At 69.3% G+C, this 16,372-nt stretch overlaps 2 protein-coding genes across 2 annotated transcripts; one reads left to right on the top strand and one right to left on the bottom strand.

The window, feature by feature from the left end:
- The first annotated feature begins 8,969 nt into the window (after positions 1–8,969).
- LOC138817792 (Krueppel-like factor 2) lies at positions 8,970–10,899 on the top strand. The gene is made up of 3 exons (XM_070008470.1): positions 8,970–9,196; positions 9,317–10,061; positions 10,382–10,899. The coding sequence occupies exons 1-3, from the start codon at positions 9,122–9,124 to the stop codon at positions 10,555–10,557; spliced, it is 996 nt and encodes a 331-aa protein (XP_069864571.1). The 5' UTR covers positions 8,970–9,121; the 3' UTR covers positions 10,558–10,899.
- A 122-nt stretch (positions 10,900–11,021) lies between these two features.
- LOC138817584 (uncharacterized) lies at positions 11,022–13,397 on the bottom strand. Its single transcript, XM_070008045.1, has 3 exons — positions 13,151–13,397; positions 11,917–12,091; positions 11,022–11,685 (listed from the first exon to the last, which is right to left on the bottom strand). The coding sequence occupies exons 1-3, from the start codon at positions 13,395–13,397 to the stop codon at positions 11,022–11,024; spliced, it is 1,086 nt and encodes a 361-aa protein (XP_069864146.1).
- Between the last annotated feature and the right edge of the window lie 2,975 nt (positions 13,398–16,372).

Genomic DNA, 16,372 nt, shown 5'->3' with positions numbered 1-16,372 from the left:
GCGGTGGCCCGCGGGCCACCGCGCAGCCTCGGGGGCAAAGCGGAGACCGGGCCCGGGTTCGAGCCCGGGACTGGCACGGAAAAACTGCCACAACCGGCCGGGCCCCCGCGACCCCGGGCCCCCGCACCCCTCCTCCGCGGGCCTTGGCGGCCGCCGAGCCCGACGCTCCGAGCCCGGCGCGGCGCGGAGACAGCGGCTGCCTGAGGCCGCACGCCCGGGGCCCAGACTCGAACCCAGGTCCACCGCACCCCCACTTTTGCCACGGCGCCAGGCCCGGCCCGCAGGTGCGCGTGTGCGGGGACTGGGGTTAGACCGGACGGGTGGGGGCGGGGCCTGACGGCGGAGGGCGGGGTCTGGCGGCAAAGGGGCGGGGTCAGGGGTGGTGGCGGAGGGCGGGGTCGGCGGTGGAGGGGCCGGGCCGTGGCGGAGGGCGGGGCCGGGTGCTGGAGGAGCTGGGCCGTGGAGGGGCCGGGCCGTGGAGGGGCGGGGCCGTGGCGGAGGGCGGGGCCGGGCGGTGGAGGGGGGCGGGGGCCGGGCGGTGGAGGGGGGCGGGGCCGGGCGGTGGAGGGGCGGGGCGGGCCGGGCGGTGGAGGGGCGGGGCGGGCCGGGCGGTGGAGGGGCGGGGCCGGGCGGTGGAGGGGTGGGGCGAGCCGGGCGGTGGAGGGGCGGGGCCGGGCCGGGCGGTGGAGGGGCTGGGCCGTGGAGGGGCCGGGCGGTGGAGGGGCGGGGCGGGCCGGGCGGTGGAGGGGCCGGGCGGTGGAGGGGCGGGGCCGGGCCGGGCGGTGGAGGGGCTGGGCCGTGGAGGGGCCGGGCGGTGGAGGGGCGGGGCGGGCCGGGCGGTGGAGGGGCCGGGCGGTGGAGGGGCCGGGCGGTGGAGGGGCCGGGCGGTGGAGGGGCTGGGCGGTGGAGGGGCGGGGCCGGGCCGTGGAGGGGCGGGGCGGTGGAGGGGCGGGGCCGGGCGGTGTAGGGCGGGGCCGTGGAGGGGCCGGGCGGTGGAGGGGCGGGGCCGTGGAGGGGCCGGGCGGTGGAGGGGCGGGGCCGGGCGGTGGGGGCGGGGCCGTGGAGGGGCCGGGCGGTGGGGGGCGGGGCCGTGGAGGGGCCGGGCGGTGGAGGGGCCGGGCGGTGGAGGGGCGGGGCCGGGCGGTGGGGGCGGGGCCGTGGAGGGGCCGGGCGGTGGAGGGGCGGGGCCGGGCGGTGGAGGGGCGGGGCCGGGCGGTGGGGCGGGGCCGTGGAGGGGCGGGGCCGCAGGCCCGGGCCGCGGTGCTGAGCGCGCACCTGTGGGCAGGTGCGAGCGGGTGCGGGGCGTGGTCGCGGCGCTGCTGGGCTCGGCGGCCTGAGCTCCCCTCGGGCCCGGCCTCCCGGCCTTCCCGCGGCGGGGCCCCGCTGCGCGGCCGCCCTTCCCCGTCCTTCGTTTTGCTCCCCGCGAAGCCCGGTCTGTGATTTCGCTGAGCACCAGACCCTGTGGGTCTCGAACTCGGGGCCGGCGCCGCCCCTGACCTTTGCCCGCTCCCCGGGCTTTCCCAGCGATCAGCCGGAGATCAGCGTCTGGCTGCACGGGCCGGCCGCGGGCCGCCCTCCCCGGGCTCGGCCGCCCGGTATTTTGGGGAGCTTTAAAAATAAAGGTGCTGGCAATGCAAATCGAGGCCCGAAGAGGAAAGTGAGCCGCAGCCCGGGGTCCCCCTCCCCAAACCCACCGCAGCCCCCGGCCGGCCTCTCCCTGCCGGCCTGAGCCTGGACCCCGCCGGACCCCCAACACCCGGCTCCCGCGGGGTCCCCAGAGATGGCGGGGTGGGGGCCTCAAGACCATCCCATCCCAGCCCCCTGGGGCCAGGGGCAAAGCTGGGGTGCCGCCCACCCCGTGCACCTTGGGTTCTTTCTAAGAAGCCATTTGCAGCCATGCACCCCAAAACAGGAAGCAGGGCTGGCCGGACCCCTGCCGGGCGCAGCCTGGAAAGATTTTTATGTAAAGGTACTCGATGCAAATTCCGGGGGCCCGGGACCCCAAAAGCTCACTTCCTCCTCAGCTCTGGCGGCAGCCACCTGAACACCCCAGGCCGCAGGGACGGGGACCCCCAGGGGACCCCAGCTCCCTCCATAGCCCGCTGTGCTCCTACTTTAAACACACACCAAAATCAAGATATGTTACTGCAGTTTCTACTGTCCCAGGACTCGAACTTGGGCCTCGGGCAGGTCAGGAGAGCATGGTGCCTCTGTCTGCCCAGAAGGACCCTGACCCCTTGTTGCTCCTCTTGGGCCCGGCCTCTGCCCCCAGCCCCCACGGAGCTGCCTGCTAGCCCTGTGGATCTGCCTGTTCCAGAACTTTCCCATCAGCGGCCCTCAGGCCACACACCACCCTATGTATTGGGTCCGGCCCTCAGCATCGCCTTTCAGGGTCTGCAGCCTAGAGACCCTTGTCCAGACTTTGTTCCTTTTCATGGCTGGGTAATACTCCATTGCTGCAGGGGCCGGGATGACAGGAGGCTCTGCCAGCTCCCGAGTGCACGCATTTCCTCTATCTCCATGCCTGGCGGGGAGCTCACCACCGACCCCCCCCCCCAGCTTCCTGGGTGGCTTTGAGATGCATCTGACCATGGACACCCAGGAAGCCGAGCTGAAGCCAGGAAGGGGGGCACGCGGGGCCCCTGTGTTTCTCTAGCTGTGCAGAGGATTGAAGCAGCTCACCATGAAATCTGAAGCCACAGCTGTGTGTCCCAGACGCGCCTGCGCTTTGTGACTTCGGTGCAAAAAACCACAGGAGCACGGCCGGCACCCTGCCCTGCCCGGCACGCCCCACCGCGGCCGGATACGGTTTTGTGCTTTGCCTCCCCCCCCCCCCCACCGGGGCCTCCACAGCTGGCTTCGGGCTGCGGTTCCCAGGCACACACACAACACCCCAAAACCCCAAAAACAAAACACACAGCCAAGCCCTCATGGCCCTGGTGAGATCTCAGGCGGCCGGGTGACCCGTGGCAGGACTCGAGGGTGCTCCATCTGAGCTGGAGGCTGAGAGGAGGAGGATAGAGGTTCAAGGCCAGTTGAGGCCGGAGAAAGACTGGAGAGACTCCTCCTCAACAGAAAAGGATGGCCGACCAGGCAAAAAGAAACCCAAGGGGCTGGGAAGGCAGCTCAGTGGTAGAGTGCTCGCCTCACGTGCATGAGGCCCTGGGTTCGAGTCTTCAGCATCACAAGCAGAAAAAGCTGGAAGTAGCGCTGTGGCTCAAGTGGTAGAGCGCTCACCTTCAGCTGAAGAGCTGAGGGACAGAGCCCAGGCCCAGAGTTCAGGCCCCACGACTCTCTCTCTCTCTCTCTCTCACACACACACACACACACACACACATACACATGCACGCACGCACACACACAGCTCCCCCTCTCCAGTCTCCCTCTGGGCTGGCTCATTGGAGTCTCATGGAGTTTCCTGCCCGGGCTGGCTTTGAACCGTGATCCTCAGGTCTCAGCCCCCTGAGCAGCTGGGATGCCAGGCGTGAGCCTCGGAGCTCAGACTGAAGTCCACCGTGGCCCCGTAGGTGGGACCCGCAGCCGACCCCTCCCTGCAGCTTCTACTGGCTGAGTCATAGCAGGCCAACGAACCCCAAACCCCACAACCTCACAACCCCCTGTCCCGGAACCTTCCCCCGCCCCCCACCCCACAAAGTGCTTCCCTGACTCTTTGTTCTCAAGAGTTGGCTCCGACCCCTGAGCTTCGCCTCGGAAAGTGTGCAGTCCCGCCTTTGTTCTGGTTTGGTGGTTTGGTATGGTTTACTTGGCAGTATTGGGCTTTGAACTCAGGGCCTGGTGCTTGCTAGGCAGGTGCTCTACTGTTGAGTCACGCTTCCAGCCTCTGGGGGAATAAAAAGCAAAGCAAATTAAAAATAGAGCCTGGCGCTGGCGGCTCCCGCCTGGCATCCCAGCTACTCAGGAGGCTGAGATCTGAGGATTGTAGTTCAAAGCCAGCCTGGGCAGGAAAGTCTGTGAGACTCTGATCTCCAATAAACCACTAGAAAACTGGAAGTGGCGCTGTGGCTCAAGTGGTAGAGCGCTAGCCTTGAGCTGAAGAGCTGAGGGACAGCGCCCAGGCCCAGAGTTCAAGACCTAGGACTGACAAGGAGGAGGAGGAGGGGGAGGAGGAGGAGGAGGGGGGGGGAGGAAGAAGAAGAAGAAGAAGAAGAAGAAGAAGAAGAAGAAGAAGAAGAAGAAGAAGAAGAAGAAGAAGAAGAAGAAGAAGAAGAAACAGGCATCAAGGGCCAAGTCGTGGAGGACCCAAGTTCAAGCCTGGCTTGGCCGCAGGACCGCAGGGCCTGTCTGCCTGGTTGGGGCTTGCGGTCTCCCCTGCGAGCCGGGCCGGGCCGGGAGCCCGGGCAGCGCCCGCGGCCGCCGCAGCTGTTTGTGGAGGGCAGAAAATCAAAATCAAAGGAACCAGCTCGCGCGCTGTTCGCCAACTACAGCGGGCTCAGCGCCGCGGCCGCCGGCTGTGTGCGGCCCAGGCCCGGGGCGGAGCTGTGGCCCAAGCGGCAGAGCACAGCGCCGGCCGAGGGCACCCAAGCTAGACCCTGAGTTCGAGCCCCTGGAGGGGCACACGCTCAACGAAAGGCAGTGTTTCTGGAAGCTTCCACCCTGCACGAATGCGCTCTCCCTTTTCTATTCACCCTGGCTGGGGCCCCTGGGGGCTCCGAGGGGGGCCCAGGCCGGGCTCAGCCCTGGTCCAGCCGTGGCCGGCAGGAGATGGAGCAGAGGCCGGGGCTCCAGGAAGCGCCTCCAAGCCCAGCTTCCTGCGTGGAGCGGGGAGAGGAAGCCCCGGCCGGGCGGGGTAAAAATAACCGGGTATATAAGGAGGTGTGCGCTGCCCAGCCAGTCCGCTCCGCTGGCCAGGCCCAGCCGCAGGAGCCCCGTCCCCCCAGCCCAGGCCCAGCCACCTCCTCACACCCCCTGCACCACGCAGCTGAGCTGAGCTCACTGCGGGACAAAGCCCAGCCTCCAACCTTGATCCTCAGAGCTGAGCCTCCCACGGAGCTGGGGCCACCCCTGCCTGGCTTGCTTTTGTTTTTGTTTGTAAGACAGAGTCTCACTCAGGCAGCCGGGACTACAGGCAAACCCTGTGGTGCCCAGCTGACCTTCCAATGTTTTTACTTCAGGGTAGAGAGCTGTGGACTTCCACGAATGCTCTTGTTGTCTCCTGGGGTGATGTGTGATGAATTCACAGGACGTGGCTGCGTGGCGTGAGCTGTGCTTTGTGCCCGCTGCCTCTGCCCCGTGGGCCAGGAGCCCGGCTCCGTCTTGCTTTTTTATTTTTTCTTTTCCGTTTTTCTTTAGACTGAGTTGGGCACATTCAATGCATCTCGGCTTCAGGTTGGAGCTCAGGCCCCACCCGGGTTGCTCGGGCTGATCCTGAACTCTGAGGCTCCCTGTTCCACCTCCGCTTCCAGCCAGCTGTGGCTACAGCCATGCACGACCAGGCCCCTCTGAGGGTATTCTGAGCTTGCAGTCAGTCAGTCCAGCGGGACACAAGGGCAGAAACGCCTCCAGCCGCCCGCCCCAGTGCTGGGGGTTTCTGAACAAGGCTTTCAACTTCCTACGGGAGCGGAACCGGCCCGCCCAAGAGCAACAGACAAAAACCTTGATGTTTTTGTTTTTGTTTCTGCTTCAAGGTGTGAGGAGGGAGGGGGCGGGGGGAGGGGCGGGCTTAATGGGGGGGAGGGGGTTCATCTTCTGTGCTGGCAGAAGCTGAGGTCCACAGCTACATCGCCCACAATCCATGTCAAAAATTTTAATAAAGGGCTGGGAAGGTGGCTCAGTGGTAGAGGGCTTGCCTCATACGCATGAGGCCCTGGGTTCGATTCCTCAGCACCACATAAACAGAAGAAGCCGGAAGTGGCGCTGTGGCTCAAGTGGTAGAGTGCGCGCCTTGAGCTGAAGAGCTGAGGGACAGCGCCCAGGCTCAGAGTTCAAGTCCTGGGCCAGCCTGTGACTCTCTCTCTCTCTCTCTCTCTCTCTCTCTCTCTCTCACACACACACACACACACACACACACACAAGGCAAGGGGACAAGCCGAACTGAGCCCTGGCTGCTCGGGTGGATGATTTGGAGGGGGAAGGGTTTGGAGGGGGGATTTGGAGGGGGGGATTTGGAGGGGGGAGGTTTGAGAGAAGGGAGGTTTGGGAGGGGGGAGGTTTGGAGGGGGGAGGTTTGGAGGGGGAGAAGTTTGGAGGGGGAGAAGTTTGGAGGGGGAGAAGTTTGGAGGGGGAGAAGTTTGGAGGGGGGAGGGTTTGGAGGGGGAAGGATTTGGAGGGGGAAGGATTGGAGGGGGGGTTGGAGGGGGGGAGGTTTGGAGGGGGGAAGGATTGGAGGGGGGAGGTTTGGAGGGGGAGGATTTGGAGGGGGGAGGTTTCCGGTGGGCGGTGTTTTCTCTTTCCTGGGCTCAGGAACGCTCCGCTCTTCACTGGGGCCGCCGCGAAGCCCGGCTATTTTCCAGGGCCAGGGTCGCCCGCGCCCCAGCCCGGCCAGGCAGGGCCTGGGGTGCTGTGCTGGCTGGGGGGTGGGGGGAGACTGGGCTGCCAGCCAGCCAGGAGTACCCGAAACAAAATATTCCAGAACATTCTTTCGCCAGGCTGTCACAGGCTGGGTGAGGAGGGGACAGGGGAGGGGAGGGAGTCTTTGGGAATGGCAGAGTGGAAAGAATTAGCCCCAGGAGACAGACAGCTCCCGTGCACCTCACACAGCTCATGTGGCACGCACACGCGAGGGGACAGCAGAGCAAGGCCCAGGCCGGGGCTGGGGAAGGCCACGGTGCCTGGCCCGGCCAGCGAAGGCCCGGGCAGCCCACGGCTGAGCAGGAGCTGAGCGTGGAACCCGGACCTCAGCAGGCCCAGGCTGGAGCATGGAGAGTGCCAAGTCAGCCCCGGCTTCACAGCTGCGATCCTGTCTCAAAAATAGCAAAAAAATGGGGCTGGGAAGGTGGCTCAGTGGTAGAGGGCTTGCCTCGTACGCATGAGGCCCTGGGTTCGATTCCTCAGCACCACATACAGAGAAAAAAGCCGGAAGTGGCGCTGGGGCTCCAGTGGTGGAGCGCTCGCCTTGAGCTGAAGAGCTGAGGGACAGCGCCCAGGCCCAGAGTTCAAGCCCCACAACCAACACATACACACAAATAAGCATTAGACATGCATGGGATTGCAGGCCTGGGCCGACAGCCCAGCGCCCAAATAAGACAGAAGCTGCCGCGGGGCACCGCCAGCACGGGCGCGTCCCTTTCCCCCTGCGGGACGCGTGTCGGCCCGGAGCTGCACACACGCTCACCCGTCTCCTAAATGTGGGGTTTGTCCCACCAACTCTCCCCACAGCAAGGGATGGGGGGCATTATCAGAGGAGAAGGAAAGCATGTTCTAGGAGGTGGAGGTGAGGCTCAGATGGGAAGGCACCCACCAGCCACCACAGAGCCTCAGGCCTCGTGTTCAGTCTGAGTCTGGAGCAAAAAGTCATCATGATGGTACAGAGCTGCACCAGAAGCCCAGAGCACAGCCTTGGGAGGGAAGGGAAAGAAGGGAGGGAGGGAAAGGGGGAGGGGAGTCCCAAGGCAGAGGGACAGAGACATGAGTCCCCCACTCTGGGTGCTGGGTCTTGAGCGCTGGGCCAGGGCACTGTCCCTCAGCTCTTCAGCCCAAGGTGAGCGCTCCATCGCTTCAGCCACAGCGCCGCTTCCGCTTTTCTGGTGGTTCATTGGAGATCAGAGTCTCACGGCCTTTCCTGCCCACGCTGGCTTTGAACCGCCATCCTCAGATCTCAGCCTCCTGCGTGGTGATCCAGGCGTGAGCCACCGCTCACGGAATCGTCCCAATGGCCCAGGAGCCTGAGAGCAGAGGACAGCGGTTCAAAGCCAGCCAGGGTGGGAAAGTCTGTGCGGCTCACTTCTCCAACCACCAAAAGACGTGGAGCAGTGGCCCAGGTGGTAGAGCACCAGCCTCCAGGGAGAAAGCTGGTCTCTCCGGCAGGCCGCCCGGGCCGGGCCGACTCAGGGCCTGGCTGGGCGCCCTGGCCGGCAGCCCGCGAGTCCTCCTGGCTCCCAGGCCGCTGTTTGGGGTAAATCTGCTGGGGAAAGCTGGGGGGCCGGGCCGGGGCGTGGCCCAAGCCACAAGGTGGGCGTGGCTCGCGCAGCAGGACGTGGCTAGGATGGAGGCGTGGCTAAGATGCTAGGGGCGTGGCTCCAGCGATGGCGTAGGCGTGGCACAGCCCAAGCTGTGCTGTGGGCTCGGATGGGCAGGGGCGTGGCTCGGACGGGCAGGGGCGTGGCTCGGATGGGCAGGGGCGTGGCTCGGATGGTGGGCTGGTCTCCAGCACTGGCGGGGCGGGGCCAGGACGGCCCGGGGCCACGGCTCTGACGGTGCCCACACCACAGCCCCGGGACCCGCGTGGCGTCCTTTCACTCAGCAGGGCGGATGCTCAGTGCCGTCTCCCCACGCGTGCCCGATCCACCTGCTGTTTCCTCAGGACACAGGGGTGTGGGGGGCAAACACCCGAGACCCGAGCGGGGCGGGGACCTGCGGACCTCGCCGGAGCCCGCTGGAGGCTCAGCTGTGCGTCACGTGGCGCGATTTCTGGAGAGTTCGGAGCCTGGCTCTGGGCCGGGGCCCGGGGGCCCGGGGTCCAGGGTTTGCCTCCGGTACTTCCAGTCAGGGCAGCCAGTCGGCCAGGCTCCCGCCGTGCCCAGCGCCCCTGCCTCAGTTTCCCTGCACTTGTAGGGTCCGTGGGGGGCCGGGGGGGCCAGGCGCTGCGCTGCGGGAGCCAGGCCGGGCGGGCGTCCCGCGGCTGTTGTGCCGCGCGTGTTGACGTCGTCGCCGTGGAGACGGGCGGGGGCGGGGCTTGGCGGCGGGGGCGGGGCCACGGGGGCCGGGCCGGGCGGCGCGGAGCCCGGGCGCCCGCCGAGGCCTCGGCCGCCGCCGCCCGCCGGCCTTATATACCGCGGCTAAATTTAGGCTGCGCCCGGAGCTCGTCCCCATCCGGGACGCGTTTCCGCTCCGCCGCCCTGGCCCGGCCCCCGCGCGCGCCGCGCCTATAAGGCCGGGCGGGCCGGGCGGCGGGGCAGAGCCGGCCCCGCGGTCCCCGCGATCCCCGCCGCCCCCGGCCCCCGCCATGGCGCTGAGCGAGCCCATCCTGCCGTCCTTCTCCACCTTCGCCAGCCCGTGCCGCGAGCGCGGCCTCCAGGAGGTGAGGGCGGCGGGGGCCCCGGGCGGCTGACGGCGGGGATCGCGGGGACCCCGGGCGGCGGGGATCGCGGGGACCCCGGCGCCCCGCGCTCACGCCCGGTCCCCCGCCCCGTCCCCGCAGCGCTGGCCGCGGCCCGAGCCCGAGGCGGGCGGCACGGACGACGACCTCAACAGCGTGCTGGACTTCATCCTGTCCATGGGGCTGGACGGGCTGGGCGCCGAGGCCCCGGAGCCGCCGCCGCCGCCGCCCGCCTTCTTCTACCCCGAGCCGCCCCCGCCCTACGGCGGCCCCGCGCCCGACGCGGGCTCCGCGCTGCACGGCCGCTTCGTGCGGGCGCCGCCCGCGCGCCCGGTCAAGGCCGAGCCCCCCGAGGCGGACGGCGGCGGCTACGGCCGCGCGGGGCCGCGGGGCCCGAAGCGCGAGGCGGGGCTGGGCGCGGCGGCCGCCTGCATGCGGGTCCCGGGCGCGCGGCCCCCGCCGGCCGACACGCCGCCGCTCAGCCCCGACGGCCCCGCGCGCCCGCCCGCGCCCGGCCCGCGCGCGCCCTTCCCGCCGCCCTTCGGCGCGCCCGGCTTCGGCGGCCCCGCGCCCGGCCTGCGCTTCGCGGGCCCCGCGGGCCCCGCCGCCGCCTTCGGGCTGTTCGAGGACGCGGCCGCCGCCGCCGCCCTGGGCCTGGCGCCGCCCGCCGCGCGCGGGCTCCTCACGCCCCCCGCGTCCCCGCTCGAGCTGCTGGAGGCCAAGCCGAAGCGCGGCCGCCGCTCGTGGCCCCGCAAGCGCACGGCCACGCACACCTGCAGCTACGCGGGCTGCAGCAAGACCTACACCAAGAGCTCGCACCTCAAGGCGCACCTGCGCACGCACACAGGTGGGGGCGGGGCCGCGCGCGGGGATTGGGCGGGCCGGGCCGCGGGGCGGGGCCTTCCAGGAGCCCCGCCCTCGAGGGCGGGGCGGGGCTTGCGGGGCGGGCGGGCGCGGGCCTGGGACACCCTGCGGCACCCGGTGGTGGAGGGAACGGGGCGCTGAGTTCCAGCCAGCCCCGGTCCCCGCGGGTGAGGACCCGCAGCGGGGGCTCAGCTTGGCGGGGTGGCCGGGGTGAGGAGCCGATGGCCGCCGCTGCGGCAGCCGCGGCGCTGGCGGGAGCTGCGGTCCCAGGGAGGGAAACTGAGGCCGGCCCTCGCCCCGCAGGAGAGAAGCCTTACCACTGCAACTGGGACGGCTGCGGCTGGAAGTTCGCGCGCTCGGACGAGCTCACGCGCCACTACCGCAAGCACACGGGCCACCGGCCGTTCCAGTGCCACCTGTGCGAGCGCGCCTTCTCCCGCTCCGACCACCTGGCGCTGCACATGAAGAGGCACCTGTGACCCCGTGACCCCGTGACCCCTGTGACCCCGCGCCCGCGCCCCGCGCCGTGACTGTGACTGTATTTATTGGACCCAGGACTGGGCCGGGCCGCGCGGCCATCCCGTCCCCACCGCAGGCCGGGGGGCGAGCGGCGCATCCCAGAGGACGCGGGAGCGGCCGCCGCGGGAGCGCGCGCCCCCGGGGACCGTCCGCCGCGTGCGTGCCCGCCGTGCGTGCGTGCCCGCCGTGCGTGCGTGCCCGCCATGCGTGCCCGTGACCGAGATTGTAAATGATTGTAAATAGCCGACGCCTTTCGTTTTTATGGCCTCCGCTGTCTCATTAAAGACGAAACAAAACACCCAGACGAGCTCGCGGGCGGCTCCGTGGCGGGCGCTCGCAGGCTCGCAGGAGGCCCGGGTTCGATTCCTCGGCGCCACGTAACGGAAACGCCGGAAGTGGCGCCGGCCTTGAGCCGAGGAGCTGCTCAAGACCCGCGACCAACAGCAGCACAGACGCTCCCGGCCATGTTGCGCGGGGTCCCGGGGCTCGGGGGGGGCCGGGCCACGTGGGGTTGGGGTTCGGGGGGCCGCGCGGGGTCCCGGGGTTCGGGGGGCCGGGCGCGGGGTTGGGGTTCGGGGGCCGGGCGCGGGGTTGGGGTTCGGGGAACCGGGCGCGGGGTTGGGGTTCGGGGGCCGGCGCGGGGTTGGGGTTCAGGGGCCGGGCGGGGGGTTGGGGTTCGGGGGCCGCGCGGGGTTGGGGACCGGGCGTGGGGTTGGGGTCGGGGGCCGGGCGCGGGGTCCCGGGACTCGGGGGACCGGGCGCGGGGTTGGGGTTGGGGGCCGGGCGCGGGGTTGGGGTTCGGGGGCCGGGCGTGGCGTTGGGGTCCGGGGCCGGGCGCGGGGTTGGGGTCGGGGGCCGGGCGCGGGGTTGGGGTCCGGGGCCGCGCGGGGTCCCGGGGTTCGGGGGACCGGGCGTGGGGTTGGGGTTGGGGGCCGGGCGCGGGGTTGGGGTCGGGGGCCGGGCGTGGGGTTGGGGTCCGGGGCCGGGCGCGGGGTTGGGGTCGGGGGCCGGGCGCGGGGTTGGGGTCCGGGGCCGCGCGGGGTCCCGGGCCCGGGCCGTGTGAGCGGCCGCAGGCGCAGCGGCGGCGGCTGTGGTTTGCGCATCGCAGCCGGTTGTTTTCAGGTTGGGCTCCGGCGCCTCTGCATGGCTGGAGGCGCGCGCTGGGCCCCTTTCTGGAAGCTTCTGAGATTTGAGCTGACCGTGTGTGTGTGTGTGTGTGTGTGTGTGTGTGTGTGTGTGTGTGTGTGTGTGTCTGTCTGTCTGTCTGTCTGTCTGTCTGTCTGTCCCGTCTGTGTGTCCCTGTCCTGGGGCCTGAGTGCTTGCTCTCAGGGTCTCCGATCCCCGTCTGCTCGGCTCCGGTGCTCTTCCCCATGAGCAACGCCCCCGTCCCGCGTCGTTTGCTGCGGGGCTCCGGCCGCTCCTGCGGCTCCTGCGGCCCCGGCTCCGGGAGGATGCGTTTTTCGTTTCGTTTTTCTGCGGGTCGTGGGGCTTGAACTGTGGACCGGGGCGCCGTCCTCAGCGGGGGGCTGGGTGGGGGTGAGGTGGGGTGGGGGGTGAGGGGGGTGTGGGGGTGAGGGGGGGTGAGGTGGGGTGGGGTGTGGGGGGTGTGGGGGTGAGGTGGTGTGGGGGTGTGGGGTGGGGTGGGGGGGTGGGGTGGGGTGAGGGGGGGTCAGGGGGGTGTGGGGGTGAGGTGGGGTGTGGGGGTGAGGTGGGGTGGGGGTGAGGTGGGGTGGGGGGTGAGGGGGGTGTGGGGTGTGGGGGTGAGGGGGGGTGAGGTGGGGTGGGGTGTGGGGGGTGTGGGGGTGAGGTGGTGTGGGGGTGTGGGGTGGGGTGGGGGGGTGGGGTGGGGTGGGGTGTGGGGTGAAGTGGGGTGGGGTGAGGGGGGGTGTGGGGGTGAGGTGGGGTGTGGGGGTGAGGTGGGGTGGGGTGTGGGGGTGAGGTGGGGTGGAGTGGGGGGGTGAGGTGGGGTGGGGTGAGGGGGGGTCAGGGGGGTGTGGGGGTGAGGTGGGGTGTGGGGGTGAGGTGGGGTGGGGTGTGGGGGTGTGGGGTGGGGTGGGGTGTGGGGGTGAGGGGGAGTGTGGGGGTGAGGGGAGTGGGGGGTGAGGTGGGGTGGGGTGAGGTGGGGTGTGGGGGTGAGGGGGAGTGTGGGGGTGGGGTAAGGTGGGGTGTGGGGGTGAGGTGAGGTGGGGTGAGGGGGGGTCAGGGGGGTGTGGGGGTGAGGGGGAGTGTGGGGGTGGGGTAAGGTGGGGTGTGGGGGTGAGGTGAGGTGGGGTGAGGGGGGGTGAGGGGGGTGTGGGGGTGGGGTGGGGGTGAGGTGGGGTGGAGTGGGGGGGTGAGGTGGGGTGGGGTGTGGGGGTGAGGGGGAGTGTGGGGGTGAGGTGGGGTGGAGTGGGGGGGTGGTGAGGTGGGGTGTGGGGGTGAGGTGGGTGGAGTGTGGGGGTGGTGAGGTGAGGTGGGGTGGGGTGTGGGGGTGAGGGGGAGTGTGGGGGTGAGGTGGGGTGGAGTGTGGGGGTGGTGAGGTGAGGTGGGGTGGGGTGGGGGGGCGCAGGGCACCTGTGGCCCCCGACCCCGGGCCCCGGGCGCAGCTCTCGCGGCTCGCCCCGTTGGCCAGGGCAGCGCCGGCTGCTCCGGCTGTGGCGGCCGCGCAGAAAGCAGAACTGGCGCCCTCGGATGCACCCCACTTCCGCAGGGGGGGGCCGCGGCGGCCCCCTGCCCCGCAGCCCGGGCCGGGACCCGGGGGTGAACGCGGCCGAGCCTCCAGCGCCCTCCTGTCGTCAGCCTCAGGCTCTGACTCGCCCATGAGGCAGCAAAAAGCTGGAACCGGGCCGTGGCTCAAGTGGGAGCGCTCAGGCCTCGGGCCCAGCCCCCCCGCACCCCGCACCCGCACCCCCCACCTCTACCCCCCCATCGGGCGTGGCTCGGGGAGGCCCGTGCTTCCCGTGGGGCGCGGGGTGGGGCGGGTGTCCTCTGCTCTGTGGCGTGGGGGCCCTGACACCCCCATGGTGAGGGGTCCCCGCCCCAGGGCCACCCCCACCACCCTCCTCCTCACGGCCACCCGTCTGCCCTGCCGCCCCCCAGTCCTGTGCCTCAATTTCCTTGTCTGGAAAATGGGGTGCGCAGTGCAGGAAATGACAGGCGGACAGGGCTTTCTGGGGGTTCATTGGAGATGAGTCTTAGGGACTCTGCTGCCCAGGCTGACTTTGAACCACGATCCTCAGGACTCAGCCTCCTGAGTAGCCGGGGTGACAGGTGGGAGCCAAGGCGCCCGGCTTGCTGCTCATTATGTTGAGATGGGGTTCCCCCTGCACAGCCCAGGCTGGCCTGGAGCTCGGGGTCCCCCACCTCAGCCCCCCAAGCGCTGGTGTTACAGGTGGGGCCTCAGCTCTGTTTCCCTGACACGGGTCCCGTCTGGAAGCTTCCACCCACCAGAAGGCATTGACTGGCCCTGTTGCCCTCCACGGCCGTGATTCGGGGTCCGTGGAGCCCCCCCAGGACTGGGTGGAAGTGGGGGGGCGGGCGGGGCGCAGGCTGTGGGCAGTTCCTCAAAAGGCCACAGTGCAATGCGCCATGACTCAGTGATTCTTTTCTAGATAGAGACCTGGGCTTTGAACTCCCCGCCCAGACAGGGCCCCGGGGAGACGTGGGGGGGGGGCTGAGGTGCTGGGGGGCCCGGTTCTCGGGGTCCTGGGCCCACGTCGTGTCCCCTCCACACGTGCTGGGAGCGTGGGGTGCGCACACCTCCTCTCCGGGAGCGGATTTTCCCCTCAGCCTCAGCTCACACGCGGGGCCCGCGCGGGGTTCGCAGGGGCCCGAGCCCCGCCCGGCGCGGCCTCCGCGCTCTGCCCACTCAAGGCCGGTGCTGTCCACTCGAGCCTCAGCTCCACTTCCACGCTTGCTGGCCCACGAGAGGGCAGCGTCCGCGGGCCTTCCTGCCCGGGGCGGGCCGCAGGCTGGGGTGCTGCGGGCCGCTCCGAGTCGCTGGGACGGCAGGCGTGCTCTGAGGACCGCGGCCCGGCAGCCAGCCTCGTCCCTGCCCCCAGCCTGGCACCCTGTGGCTTCCGGGTGGCCCCCGGTTCCCACACACTGGGTCTGGGTTTCCTCTTCTATGAAATGGGGTGACGGCTGGGACCAGCCCTGCGAGAGGAGCTTCCTGGAGAGCGGGGTGTCACAGCCACCAGGGGCCCCGTGGAGGGGCTGGAAGAGGCCTCTGTGGCTGATCTAGATCACACACACACACACACACACACACACACACCCGCCGCTGGGCACAGGCGCTCAGAAACCCAGGTGCTTGGCCGGGCATGGTGGCACATCCTGTAATCCCAGCGGTCTGGAGGCTGAAGTGGGAGGAGGGAAAGTTCAAGGCCAGACTGAGACACAAACCCTGTATCAAGAACAAAGACTGTGGCTGGGGGCTCAGGCCTGTAGTCCCTGCCACCCAGGAGGCTGAGCTCTGAGGACCCTGGACCAGCTGGAGAGCACGGCCAGCCCTGGGTGGCACAGGGTGCCTGCTCCTGGCTTCCTGGGCAGGGCGCCCTGGGGCTGGGGAGGGAATGCGACTGGGGCTCCCAGGCAGGGCAGGCAGATGGCCAGTTTTCCAGAACTTTCAGTGGGGCTGTTTGAGAACTTTCATTAAGGAAATAATCAGGTGCAGACCCAATGAGCAAACTCCTACCCCGCCTACTACAACACGGCGTGAATTGCCCTGGGCCCAGTCAATCCTGATTTCACCTCTGACCCCAAGTTGGCCTCTAGGGGAGCAGCGCTGGGGCCTGGGTGCAGGCTCCCTGGCCACATTTCCGGGGCGTTCTGAGTCATGGGGGGAGGGGGGAGGCTGGCAGCAGCTTCGTCACCGCAGGGCTGGTAGCTGTCCCTGCCAGCCTGTGGGTGCCCGGTGTCCCAGGGGGCCGGGGAAGGCAGCAGGGGCTCCTGGAGAGCGTCCTGAGGGCCTGGGTCTGCAGAGCCCCTGCTTGAACGTGGCCTGGACGCGGTCCCTGAGCCTTCCTGCTCAAGGCTGGCGCTCTACCGCCTGGGCCACAGCTCCACTCCCTCCCTGCCAAGGAAATGAAAACCCAGAAAAAAATTCCCATAGCGGGGCGCCTCCGCCATCGGCGGGTCCAGGGGCCGGCCCCAGTGCCCTGTGCTGTGTGTGGTGCAGCTCCTAGCTCGGCCTGGCTCTCGGCAGCTTCGAGGTAGGCGTAGGAGGATCACGATTGGAGGCCAAAATGCACAACCTTCTCTGACCAAATGACTGAGGCATAAAAAGATTCAGGAGAGCCGGGCGCTGTGGCTCATGCCTTTCATCCCAGCTACTCAGGAGGCTGAGATCTGAGGATCGAGGCTCAAAGCCAGCCCGGGCAGGAAAGTCCCTGAGACTCTGATCTCCAATGAACCACCAGAAACCCGGCAGTGGTGCTGTGGCTCAAGGGGTAGAGCGCCCGCCCAGAGGACAGCACCCAGGCCCAGAGTTCAAGACCATGACCGACAGCAACAAGAGAAAGCCCGTGCCCTCCTGGGAGCAAGTTCCACAGCCTGAGGCGAGGTGAGCGTGTGGCCGGAACTTCTGGGAAAGGGGTCAGGGGTCAGGGTTGAATTCCCTTCACCGGAACCCTACACAGAAGATAGGGTACGCGCTGCTTGCTGGGCTCCAAGTGGTTTGGTCTCTGGCCAGGCCAGGTGGCCCCCTGGAGAGAAACACACCCCAACTTCTTTTGTGCTGCTGCTCAGCTCAACCCAGAACCTTCCTCACACCAGTCTTCCTCACCGACCCCTCCC

Source organism: Dipodomys merriami, unplaced genomic scaffold (genome assembly GCF_024711535.1).
Source record: "Dipodomys merriami isolate MVZ:Mamm:240054 unplaced genomic scaffold, mDipMer1.0.p SCAF_70, whole genome shotgun sequence".
NCBI classification, from domain to species: Eukaryota; Metazoa; Chordata; class Mammalia; order Rodentia; family Heteromyidae; genus Dipodomys; species Dipodomys merriami.
Note: the sequence above shows the minus strand (reverse complement) of the source record. Positions and strands in the feature narration are given on the sequence as shown.

What these genes read in the sequence shown, in the direction of transcription:
- LOC138817584 (XM_070008045.1), bottom strand. Translation starts at nt 13,397, where the DNA reads ATGGGCGAGTCAGAGCCTGAGGCTGACGACAGGAGGGCGCTGGAGGCT. An exon ending in CCCGGGGTCGGGGGCCACAG is followed by an intron (nt 12,092 to 13,150) that starts GTGCCCTGCGCC and finishes CCCGGTCCACAG; the next exon opens with TTCAAGCCCCACGACCCGCA. An exon ending in ATCGGAGACCCTGAGAGCAA is followed by an intron (nt 11,686 to 11,916) that starts GCACTCAGGCCC and finishes CGCAAACCACAG; the next exon opens with CCGCCGCCGCTGCGCCTGCG.
- LOC138817792 (XM_070008470.1), top strand. Translation starts at nt 9,122, where the DNA reads ATGGCGCTGAGCGAGCCCATCCTGCCGTCCTTCTCCACCTTCGCCAGC. An exon ending in GCGAGCGCGGCCTCCAGGAG is followed by an intron (nt 9,197 to 9,316) that starts GTGAGGGCGGCG and finishes CCGTCCCCGCAG; the next exon opens with CGCTGGCCGCGGCCCGAGCC. An exon ending in GCACCTGCGCACGCACACAG is followed by an intron (nt 10,062 to 10,381) that starts GTGGGGGCGGGG and finishes CTCGCCCCGCAG; the next exon opens with GAGAGAAGCCTTACCACTGC.